Genomic DNA, 13,197 nt, shown 5'->3' with positions numbered 1-13,197 from the left:
AAATACTATAAAGACTCCCCCAGAAAAAGAGCCGCTCCCAAAAAAGGAAACTACCCCCTAAAAATTTCAAAGGGTCATGGCGCAGTCTGCGCTATGACCCCCCCCCCACTCCCCCAGGTGAGCCCTCTAACTAAGCTGTAAATACCCATCTATGAACGAGACGTGATACAAATACGCTTGCGCGCTATCGCAAGCAAGCGGAATGTTCAAAATCTATATTGCGTAAGTTAAACCTTGAAATTAGTTTAACTTTGACAGAAGTAATTATTCATTGTTTTTGGCAACAGTTAAAAGCAGGAGAAGCTTAATATTATCCTACATTGTTTTTGGCAACAATTAATAAACGGAAGTAATGGGCTGGCGTTAAGACCATGCATTCGTTGATGTATTCGGAGAAAAGTTATGTCGTTTAAGCATACGCCTGCAGAGTTATCTAGTATTGTAAGAGATGCTGTAAAAATAAAATTTTTATAAAATTGTTTACTACAAACTGTCATAGTCTATGATGTACTATGAGGGACCTTTGAAAGTCTTCATGTTTCTTTGCTATTTCATGCAGAAGTGATGCGACTTTCCCGTATGAAAGTTTTAACAAGCTTGTTTGTGTGTGCTTGCTTAAGTTAAAGTCTAAAATTAAAGCATTTTTATACATTACTAATTTTATTTGTCTTCTTGCGCATTCAATATTCATTGAATGGAAATGTCTTTATATTTAGTTAACATATTTTGTAAATTAAATTGTTTAAATCTGTAATTATAAAACGCAAGTTTTCACTTGTGCTTAGTAAATAATAACTAAAAGATATTTTTAAGACGACTCTTCGATTTCTGTCTTAGCGTTACAAATTAATGCATTGTTGTCATAAAAAGCCGTTTTAAATCTTATTATCCTTTTGCACAATAGTTTTCGTTGCCCAGTTGTAATCACCATGGTAAAAAAGGTTTTCCCAAGTTTCATTGTTTTCTTACCTGTTACTCACTGCTGTACAAGGGCTTCGCCACTGTCTTTCGGATTTAGGAAGGGGTTCGTTTGAAGTAAAGGATTGGGAACTGCTGCTTTACAGAAATCAAAATTGGGTTTTTAGTGCTCAGTTCTTCCAAAGGAAATTTCTGAAATTCTTGTGACTTACTTTGTGAAATAACTTTACACCAAATTCAACAGCTATTAGTGTCAAGATCGAACTATTTGATCATCTAAGATCAGTCAATAGCTTTTTAAAGCTGAAAGAAGTATTTAGCAGCAATGTTTTAATACGGGAAGCATGCAACCCCCGTCCCTTCACTCACACAAAAGATGGTTAAATAAATATTTTCTGTAGCCAATGGTTAAAATGAATTTCATTTCGTTTTCTAATCCTAAGGTGGAAAATGCAGGTCACTAAGAGCATTGTTTAGTTATCTGTTTTTCAATTCATTGCAAAGCTCTGCCCCTTGTAAAAACACGAGAAAACGAGCTGATGTGTGTATCACATGATTTCCTTTTACTCCAATTTTAATATCGTTTTCCCATTATTGGCAATTTTAATGTGATTCAATTGTTTACTCTCTAAATATCACCAACAGTGGCCAAATTGAAACCAAATTTTAAAAAAAAGAAAAAAAATCGCCAAATTTGTCGCCAAGTTGGCGACAAAACTTGGCGACCAAAAGACTAGCGATGTATCGCCAAGTGTCCGACAAGTTATAACACAACTTGAGTTTACATCGAAATTGACAATGATTTTCCCTCAAAAAGGGACAAAAGACCCCTTTAGAAACATCCGAATGCAACCAAAAGGGAAGGTGCACAACTCGACCCCACTAGGAGTCTGCGTACCAAATTTCAACTTTCTAGGACATACCGTTTTTGAGTTATGTGACATACATCTGCATATCCGCACAAGCACACATACATACATACGTACATACGGACGTCACGAGAAAAGTCGTTGCAATTAACTCGGTTAATGTCAAAATGGATATTTCGGGTGTTTATACGTTCTTAGACAGTTATCCGCGTGTGGTCGGGATGAAAAAAAACTCAACATTAATTCGGGTGTGAGCAAAATGGAAATTAAGGCCGAATTGTGAGTGAAATTTTTTTCGCAAATACAATGCTTCCTTTTTTGTAAAAGGAAGTAAAAAAGTCAGCATCGTGTAAATTTTGATTATATACCACAAAGACTGCAAAACGCTACACGCTATAGACGAAATGTGTTCCACCTTGTTAATTTTTTGTCACTAAACACAGGAATGTTTTATTCCTATTATAAATTCAATCTAAAACGATATGTTTTCAAAACAAAACTCAAACTTTTTGTGGAAGTTAATAATTTTTGATAAAACCTCCATATTTTTGATCGAACTGCTGAAAACTGTAGGAAAAAAAAGAGCCAATTCTTAAAATTTCAACCTCACCTCCAATCATTGTTTGGTTGGCAAAAAATTGGGCTATTTAAATTATTTCATTGGGCTCGAAATTAATTTTGTGTTCTATCAAAAATCAATAACATGTCACCATGTTAAATCTGACGCTATAAAATCATAGATAAATAAGAAACACAAGTTTTCTTTGTGCAGAAACTAAATGCAAGAGAAAACCACTGCATGTGTGAGGTATGAGTCGGTATGTCATGTGGCATAACACATTTTGATACATTTTCCCTTATTCCTTAATGTTAGTATTGTCGAATACAATGTAGTTGTTGCACAATGCTACAAGCGTTATTCAAGGATTGAAAACCACGAATGGTTTACTACTTGCAAGCTTAACTGACTTTTGGGTGAATCTTAGCTCTAATCATTGGGGGGGGGGGGGGGGGGCGAATGTCCTCTGTTTATTTAAAAAATATCATTTTTTAAAAGTAGAATGGCTTTTGTCTACAAGCATTGTACAAAATTAAAAATTAAAATCCTTTGGTGTAAAAAAAAATCTGTTGCAAGCAGTTATATATTATTTGAAAGTTTTCTGAGTCTGGTGCAGAACATCTACATCATTCATTGACATCAAAATACAACGAAATTCGTTAAAAATAAAGATCACAATAAGTTATTTTTTCATTTATTACCTAAATTAAAATATTTTGGAATTAAATATCAACACATATTTAACTTATGCGTCACATAAGTGTTTAAGTAAATGTTAAGTGTTTTAATGTCAACGTATCCAATGGAATTTTAAAGAGAATTTTCATGACACGTAATTCTCCTACTTAAATCTTGTTAAATATCATTCGATTCAATTCCGAACGGAAATAAGGAACAACTACTGCCTGTTGCATTGCCCAAGTCACAAGCCAACAACATTGTTTGCTGCGAGAGTAAAAAAACCTCCAAAATGGTTCAATGTCTCTGTTTTTTATCATTGTGCCTCAACTGACACAAACGACTGGATTATTGATCGTGCGATACACAGTCCTTCAACTTTCCACTGACCGTTTGCTTTTGCTTTTGGGCTTTGACCATTGTTCTGCGTGCGGCCAGATCTCGGATCAGCTACTACGGCAACTTGACCTGGAATGCTCTTTAACCCATTAATGCCGGTTTCGAAAAAAAACACTAAACTGTGATAATTTTATTAGTATTTATTTATTTTATGTCTAGTAAGTGCATTATATACAAATTTAATTTTTCCTGTTAAATTTTCTATTTTTATTTTTATGGTAGATTTTTCTACCAACCGGCGTTTGTATGGTGTGAGCACATTTTGTTTGCAAATTTTACATTTATTGTTTGATTGCAATAATTGCATTGATTACCACTTATAATTATTTATAATTGTAGAATATTACTTACACTTACATAAAAGAGTTTTCTAATTACAATTTCATTTATTTCAAAAGAAAAAAGAAATGTGTTCATTTTGTAAAATAAAATTTTATGAAATATGAACTTGAAAAAATCGATACTAAAAATGTAGTAAAATTTCGAATTGAATATATTTTTAACCGAATATTTATGCATCGCAATCTTCTCGGAATGAATAGCGAATCTTCTTTTCAAAAAGTCTGGAACATTCGCCATTCTTTTACAGCATTTTGCAGAAATTGCCCCCCCCCCCCCCCAAAAAAAAAAGTGATCTTCACATTTTTTTTTTGGCAACAATTTCTAATACCGTATTCTTCTACGGATCAAAAAGGTCTATCCGACAGATGCACTTGCTATGTGTTTCAATAACTACGATATTGGAATAATAAAATTATTTTTCTCAAAAGCATCTCATTTACTGCTTGATTCACATCATGTCCTGAATACTTTATTGCTTGTAATTGCTACTGCAGTACTGCCGTTCCATTTTACAGCATCATCTTTATTGCAGCATTACCACATGCTGTTCTTGGTTGATTGTGTGTGTATTTCTTCATTTCATTTCTTGAACCCAATGGAACATGCATTTGTATACTCTTTCAATGTATAAGTTGAAAGAATATCATTTAGCACAGGAATAAAAGTAAAAAATTGCGTTTCCTCTGGTACTTAGGTTCTTATTATTTTTCCATACTATACCAATATACTATACAAATACTATACCAATACTAATATTTTATGCTATACCAATTCGTCTAGGTGACGCAATATGGTACCGAAAAAAATAAAAGTCCGTATTACGAGAATAACACCCACAGCTTATATTCAAATCTAATCGAATTTCCTCTTATCAGCTTTTTGCGTCCATGACGTCCATAATAAATTAACAACACTACTAAAATACTTAAAAAATCTTTTAAAAATATCACTTATTTGTACAAATTTTAGATTAAACACTTCATTTGCCCGAAGCAAGACAGTGACTACATATTCGCCGGTTGGTACAATTTTCTACCATTGAAAGTAAAAGAGAATTCATAACACGAAACAAAGATAAAAACAACGTTTTAAAAGTATATCTGAATCAAATACACTGTTACAATTATGGTACAATTTTTAAACCTTTTTGAAATTACTAAAATACATGCAAAACTTGCATTTTACTTTTTGACGGAAGACGAATGCTTTTGGAGTTATGATTTATTCAAGTTTTAAGCCTACTGTTACGACCGTTTTTAACAAAGATACAGTAAACATATTTTTTTCCCTTTTTGTGATTATTTACTATGTAAAATGTACAGCTATTGGGGAGATAGCATCATGTGAGGACGAATTATAATTTTTTCCCGGTTGGTATATTTTTGTACCAACCGGCATAAATGGGTTAAGAGGGCAGACTAATGTTTTATTGCTTTTTAAATGCTGCGAAATATTTACCTTACTCATTAGTTTTACTGCAAATCATTATTAAAGTATTCTTGGGGGCTGTCCATAAATGATGTCACTTTTTTCAATACCCCTCCCTCCCTTTTGTCATAAAGTGTCATACGTTGGCTTACGTCATACGTCCTCTCCCTTTTCTGTCACACGTCGCGCTATATTACATAAGAGGCTGTCCATAAATGATGTCATGCTTTCTTCAAAATTTTGCCTCCTCCCGTCTTTGTCACAAAGTTTCACACTTCAGCCCCCCCCCCCCTTTTTTCTCATGTCACGCTATTTTTTATAAATATTTTTACAAAAAATGAACGATGAAACCTTCTTGCTACGCCCGCCGTCCCTTCCGTCACAAACTGTCATACCCCCCCCCCCCCTCCAGAGTTTGACATCATTTTTGTGGACAGTCCCTAAACATCCACTTGCAATTCAAAAACGAAGTATTATATTATTAATCTTTCAAACTTTATTTTTCAACTTAAATTACGTGTTTTAAGGATAAATAGACATTTTTGTGTGCGCAACATTGATAATGATCATATGTATATTTATTTTTTACGAAAAAATATCAAGGTTTACAGCAAAAACAATATATACAGTAGCAATAACTAATTAAACTGTTTAACATTGATATAAAAAAACAACTGAAAAAATAGAATTTTGTTATTAAAAAAAAAGTCTAAGCTACCTTTCATCAACTTGTAAGAACTTAAGATTCGTATAATTCTCGAAAAAAAAATAAATGTTTCAAAAGATATGCTTTCATTTTTCATTTAAATAAAACGAAACTATTTTATTTTTAGAGTTCAATAAATTAACGAAAAGAAGTACATTTTTAAAATATCGTTTTATTATGCGGTTTTTTTTTTTTAATAAAAGTTATGATTGGACTAATCTTCACTTGGCCGATATCCAAATTACATACAATCCATGGGCAAACAACACTCTAGTATATAAACTATGATTTTTTTTTCTTTGTACTCCTTCATTAAGTCAGTCAAGAATGCAATGAAACTGTTGCGTTTACTTGTTGCTTATTATATTTGAGGTTTCAAATGAACTTTTAAACACCACCGATTAGTTTACGTGCTAAACGAGTCCTGACAAGTAATTTCGTATGATTTCTGTGTTGTCCTTTTGTACTGTAAACAATCCAACTTATATCAGTCTTGTTCTGGTTTTTATTTGATCTACTGACTAAATTGTTTAGCCTTAACTTTAACTATAATTCACGATCAAGCATGTTTAATGTTTAGCATGTTTATAACTCTTGAAAAATGATTTAAAATGCTCAAAGATGTTGTTCCATTTCCAGAAATTTATTTAAATATTCGCCTCCTAACATAGTGATGACGTCATTACAGTCACGAGACAGCTTTGATACATGAATTCATCAATGTCACGTGGTGTCAAATCTAGCCACCTACTGCGACGTCATCCGCCAAACAGCCAATCAGAAGTGATCATTCGACCTACATAGATAAGGTCGGATTTTTTTAGTACACAGTCGACTCCCGCTACAACGCGATTCGACTTACGTGAAATGGCTACAACGCGAAATTTTTGCCAGTAACGAATTTTAGAGCTAACGCGAATTCCTCACCCGCAACAAGAAAATTTTTGAAATGTAGTATTAACTTCGTTATTGGCTACTAAATATTGACATCATAAATGGACTTGCATCCTTTTAGCATCCCTGACAGCGGAAGTTCCCACAGCATGCTAATATATACAGCGCATCGTTAGTATATGAAACAACCGCTCAGCATTTATTTTTTTCATTCTAAATATTAAAGTTCATAAAATAAAATGGCACCTTGTCACACAGTTTCATCTAAAGTTTGCGAAGATGGAAAGAAAAAGAGATTGTTTCTATCAAATATAGGACAAATATAGGAAAGCTTAAGATTTTCTATGTGTTTGAGCAACTGAAAAATGCGCTGAATGCAGCACGACAATAAGTAAACGAGAAACTTCTATGTTTCATACGTAGAGTTTAAAACCAAGAAAAAAAGATATTCGTAAATGTTCAGAACTTTATTTCAATGTTGAAACTCGCAGAGGATGAAGGTTGAAGAGACCACGAAGAGAGGTGTTGCCCTAAATGGAAACGTTATAAAAGAAATGGCGAAGCAAATGTATTTAAAAATTAGATAAGAATAACGATCTGATCATAGTGCATAAATTATCATCATCTTCATTTTTAATTCATAAATTTTATTACTGTATCTACTGAACAGTACTATTATAGCGCAGCGTTTTATTATTTACTGGTGCATATTGATGTTCCGTGCTGTTTTATTTCATGTCTATCCCTCCTATTAAACATTCTTTTTGTGTATCTTTGCAGTATTTAATGTTGAATAAAGCAGATAATTTTTTTTTTTAAACACAGTAAAAGTACGGTTCTTTATGTAAGAAACTGTAGTGTATAGTTGAGGAATGGTTTAAAGCAGTTTGAGGAGTGCTTATAAGAGTCTAAAAGGCCTTGGTACGTTTCTGAAAAATAATCGTTTTCATTCATTTTTCTACAACGCGAAATTTCGACTTACGCGAGGGGTCTTGGAACGCATCCCTCGCGTAAGTCGGGTCTCGACTGTAGATATTAGCCACTGTTAGAGAGAAGTATGTAAACATATTTTTTCGGTACATTAATATGCAAGTACATAAAAAATATATATAAAAATAATGTACTACTATATCTCTCATTTTAGCTATCAGCTGACGTAATGTCGTCGTCTAAGGAAAAAGAAGACAGAATGGCAATCAATACCCCAGTATTCCTACTGATTCAAGAGCAAGCCAAGTCTGAAGTTGCCATACAGGTAATATGAAATGAAATACTGGATGCATTAGTATTTTACTACTTATCCATTGTCTGTGAGTGAGTTGGTACCATCTAAAAATGTAAGCTGACAAATATATATATATATATAAATTTGATATTTTGGCATCTTGAATTCAAATTTTTCGCAATCACGAGCGTGTGTGTGTATGAATGCGCGTGTGTGTTTGTGTAGGCGCATGTGTGTGGGTGCGCGTGTGTATGTATGCATGTGTGTGCGTGTTGTGTACGCTGTGCTGCGTGCGTACGCGTGTGTGTAGGCGTTCGTGTGTATGTGTGTAGGTAGGCATATGCGTTTGTGTCTGTGCTCAGGCATGAGTGTGTGTGTGTGTATGTGTGTGTAGGCGTGTGTGTGTAGGATATGGACGCAACCTGGAGACGATTTTCGCAAGAGGAGCAGCATCGTGAGGCCGGTCGACGCGACGGTGGTGCTGGCAGAGGATCTGGGGGGAAAATAAAATGATAGGAATTCAAAACAGTCAAGTGAGAACAATAAGCAATCGTGATTGCTCGAAAAAAAAGCCCTTATTTTTCCTTTAAGTTATTCCAATTAATGATTTGTTAAAAAATATATTATTTAACGTGTAATAGCTGTTTATGGTAATATTCTCTTTGTAGACATTTTAAAAAGCACCCAGGTAGCACAAGTTACGTTTAAACGTTTCAAAAACGTCTTAAATTGGTTTTTACAACGTTAAACAACCATTTCGTAATGTTAACAAACGACGTGTGCTACTTGGACAGAAACTTAACTTTTACTGACGTTCTTAACTCCCGGAAATCAAGAAAAAGAAAATAACAAACCTGTTACGTTGGAAAAAATATTGTCGCACATATAAACTTTTCTATCCCACTAGTTTTCGTCACACGGGAATTGTACTAAAATGCTAAAAATCATCTTATTTTTTTCCCTTGTATTTCTTTCTTAACTATGCTCAATGGCATTTGGGCTCGAAGTCTGTCGTGCAAATGTCGATGTATTTCTGGCTTTGGGGCCATTCATAAATTACGTAAGGATGATTTTGGCAATTTTTGCCCCCCTTCCCCCATGTAAGGGTACGTAAGATTTTTCAAACCCCTCATCCCTATTCTTATGTAAGATTCCATTTCGTTTTTCAAAATAATAAAATGTTGTTACAAAAGGATCAGTTACCCTAAAACTCCCAGTTTGGCATAAATCAAAGGTTTTCATTTTTCCAATATTTTATATGACGTGATACTATTTTAAAATAAAACATGCCATGAATAGTGCGATTCTTTAATTATATTTTACACTATTCTTTCTTTGTAAAGCAAGTAAAAAAAAATTCCTCCTATAACGTTTTTTACCTTCCAGAAGCAAATGAAATATGATCCCTGCCAAACCGCTTGACCACTGACTTTCTAGTATAAAATATCGACTAGGAAAATATTACTTAAGAATGGGTTTGACCCCTCCCTCCCCCCAAAGTAAGGTTATGTAGAGATTTTTGTAATCCCTCTCCCGTTCAAGACCCTTACGTAATTAATAAATGGCCCCTTTGAGTAATTTCCAAAAAAAAAAAAAAAAACAAACGAGAGAGTAAGAAAGTTAAGAGCAAATTTAAACTTCATAACACATAAATTCAAAAACGTAACAGTAAAAGTATTTGAATTATGTTTTTTTTTTTTTTTTTCAAGATGTCGTTTTTTTTACAAAAACTTGGTTATAACAAACATCGCGGTCCTTTCACACTCGTTATAAGCGAGTTAGACTGTACCAGTAAGACAATGAAAACCTTTGAATACTTTTCTTTTAATTCTTCAGCAAAGGTGCTGTTTTGACTCCTGTTCAACGTTACATCATCGCAGTATTCAAGTAAAACATTGAAACTATTATTTTATACATGATTTTATTATTTTAAAATTCATTTCATTGAAATCAAGTTCAATCATTGGAAAGCGGAACTTACAATCACAAAGTAAAAGTTGCATCATCGCAATATTCAAGTAAAACATTAAAACGATTTTCTAAAACATGCTTTTATTATTTTAAAGTTCATTTCGTTGACATAAAGTTGAGTTTTAGGAAAGAGGAACTTCCAATCACAAAGTTAAAATTTGTAATGTTGTTGTCATTGTTTTTAGGTTATTTTTAATTGGAATAGCATAACGATGCAAAATGTTCAAAAAATAAACGGTCATACGCTTTTTTACCATCTGAGCACTTGATTAAAGTTCAGAAAATACAATAAGTTTAAAAGTCGCTGAACTCCATAACAACTATCAAGTTTATTAAATGATTACGAAAAATCGCATCGTTATTTCACTGTGATTAAAGAACGATTGGAAAACTAATTATTTATTTCTGGTAAATATTTTTATGTAGCAATATGAATCACAGTTTATTGTTACCAAAAGCTTGTTTGTTTATCGCTTAAACTGCTATTCTAACGATGTAAATAACATAATGACAGTTAAAGTTAGTTTAGTATTACTTGTAGTTATAGTATAATTTAAAAAAAATCAGTCGAACTCAATTATAACTCGCTGGAAAGAGCGCCATAGTCTAGCTGCTTCACAGTTTCAAAAAATTCAGTCTTTAGAAAATTTTACTTGAGTCCCTTATCATCCCTGCAAGGGGACCATGTATTAAGAAATAAATAAATACCTTTGTGCCGAGAAATAACACTAAATATCCAACTTTTTTAGTGCGGAAAAAGATTACTGAATACACGTGTTTCGGGGTTTCTTGGAATCCCTTTTACAATTCAAAGTTGTGTGCTTTTGGATGTGAACGCATCCGGTAAAATCAAGCATCCCATCTACATAGCTTTCATAATGCTGTCAGGTTAGGTTTGCCCCAACTATATCATTGATTAAAGCAAACTGATCTTTCTAATACACTGGTGGGAGATTCCTCCCAAAACGGGGCGTGGCACAGAGTGAGAAACTGATTGAAAGCAAGAATGGTTGATAAGTAAATTTTGTTGCTTTTATAGTAGCAATATCCTGAAATTTCCAAAAAAAAAAAAAAAAAAACAATTCAAGCAAAATCGCAAAATCATCAGCTTTAATAATCAGTACAGAAGTGCAGGTAGTTATCAAAATAATGGAAACGCCTGTGAATAAAAGTGACATTTTTGATTGTGCTTCGTACGTAGTAAAGAATAAAACTAGATATCTGATTTTTTTTTTAAATATAAATAGTAATGTACACTTTCTGGTAGTATATGGTGGATTAACTGAAGTTCTGGACGTCTTGGATTTTTTTCCATTCGCGTGAAATTTCGGACCTCTCAAATTTTAAAAGAGACCAAATTGTTGGAGCGCGTCTAGCTGAAGCAAGTGTAACTGAAACATCTCAACTTTTTGGTATTTCTAGAGGTACAGTATCTAATGTCATGACAGCATACACACAGCGCGGTAAGACAAGCTCGGCAAAGCAAAATAGTGGACGGAAAGAGAAGCTTTGTAAAAGAAACCGACGGTTTTGAAGAGGATTCTAATGTCTAAAAAGCGAACCATATCAGCAAAAATGACCAGAGAACTCAATTACCATCTGGATTCACCAGTGTAAGTGATTAAATTCAGAAGACACCTTTATCAACAGAACATTTATGGCAGAGTAGCGATTCCCAACACACTTGTCACAGAGTGTTTCCGTTATTTTGATAACTACTTGTGTATACGTAGCAACAGTTTGCGAGAGACAGAACATAATTTATCAAAGTTGACCACAGTGAACGATACCATGCGTGCAATGAAATATTTGAAAAACTTCTATTGAGACACTGAGATTAAAGTTGTTAAACCTTTCAACACGACTTGAATAAACTCAAGGGAAAAAAAAAGACTTTGTATACTTTGTTACTTAGTTTGCCTCAAGTAACATTTTTATGTTAATGACAAGATTTTGAAAATTTGAAAGATTTCGCTCAAGATTTTGAAATTACCCAATTTTATCTCATGAAACTAAATAACAGTGAAAAAAGTTAATTTCAAATCAAATCCTTGTGTGTTATTCCACTTATCGTAGCTTTATCAAATAGCTTAGAGCTAAGGAGAATAAACGCACCGGTTTTGCATAATGATGGACATTTTAGAATCACAAATGAAGTTTCGGCGTCCTTCTACTAGTCAGTTGACAATGCTGTTTGCCGCTTCATTGAAAAGCATGTTGTTTATCCATGTCCATCTTTGGAGCGTCAATCGGAAGTTGTGGGCGAAATATGGTGTCAAAAACCTTTGAAGAGTCAAGATTGACATGGTCAGTGAATGCGCATCCGGTGCAATATTGATATTTGACCGGATTTGCTTATAGCTGGTGTTTAAAATAGAATGGCCACCATCGGTTTGAGGTATCTTATTTGTTTATTTTCTTTTGTGGAAATCCAATTTTTTATCCGATGAGAGATGTTAAAAAATTTGTCAAAAACGGAAAAAAACATACTTAAATATTTTGGTGTTACAATTTCCTTTACTTATATCTGAGAATTCTTATTACAATTTTTTTATTTAGGATTGCGGATGGACAACGAAAAGATTAATTGTTAATTTACTTATCATTTTTTTGAAGTCAGCTAGGGTTCGCCGATATATATCAGACGACATATATCATGATATATATCCCGATATATATCCGATATTTATTTTGGAAATATCGATATTTTGATATTTCCGATATTTATTTTTTCAACTACCGTATTTTCAGTATAAAAATTATTAATCATAGTAATTTTGTTTATTTTTTATTAAAAATAACCAAAAAAGGCATGTACTGTATTTTTATGATGTATTAATACATGATTAATATAACAAAGTAATGTAATAATCCTTTTTATTTTATGTTCATAAATATATTAGTTATGTAACAATAGTAATTCATATTAAATTAAATGTTAAACATTGGTCAGAAACAAAAAAGAATATGTCTTATGACTGCACCGACTCATGCATATTTTTTATTTCTGAATCATACAACTGTGTAAAGAAGGAAAATGAGTAAAACAGCTAATGCTAAATTAACTCTACTAAAAATTGATAAATATTTAAAATGAAATATTAGATATTAGTAATGAAAGGAACCTTAATTTTAAGTCTACATACTGTAATTATAATATAAGAAAATAAAGAGTAATTTGAGGATGCATTTACTATTTTGAAGACTT

The 13,197-nt window shown here is 32.9% G+C and overlaps 1 protein-coding gene across 2 annotated transcripts in view; it reads left to right on the top strand.

The window, feature by feature from the left end:
* LOC129217023 (uncharacterized) overlaps nucleotides 1-13,197 on the top strand; it is a 150,637-nt gene that overhangs the window by 112,828 nt on the left and 24,612 nt on the right. For both annotated transcript variants that reach the window (XM_054851256.1, XM_054851255.1), the window contains exon 4: nucleotides 7,938-8,048. In XM_054851256.1, coding sequence (XP_054707231.1) covers nucleotides 7,953-8,048 — 96 coding nt within the window. In that variant the 5' untranslated portion in view covers nucleotides 7,938-7,952. The remainder of the gene's footprint in view (nucleotides 1-7,937; nucleotides 8,049-13,197) is intronic.

This window comes from Uloborus diversus, chromosome 2, assembly GCF_026930045.1.
Source record: "Uloborus diversus isolate 005 chromosome 2, Udiv.v.3.1, whole genome shotgun sequence".
NCBI classification, from domain to species: Eukaryota; Metazoa; Arthropoda; class Arachnida; order Araneae; family Uloboridae; genus Uloborus; species Uloborus diversus.
The sequence above is the reverse complement of the archived record's forward strand: the minus strand, read 5'-3'. Positions and strand labels throughout refer to the sequence as shown.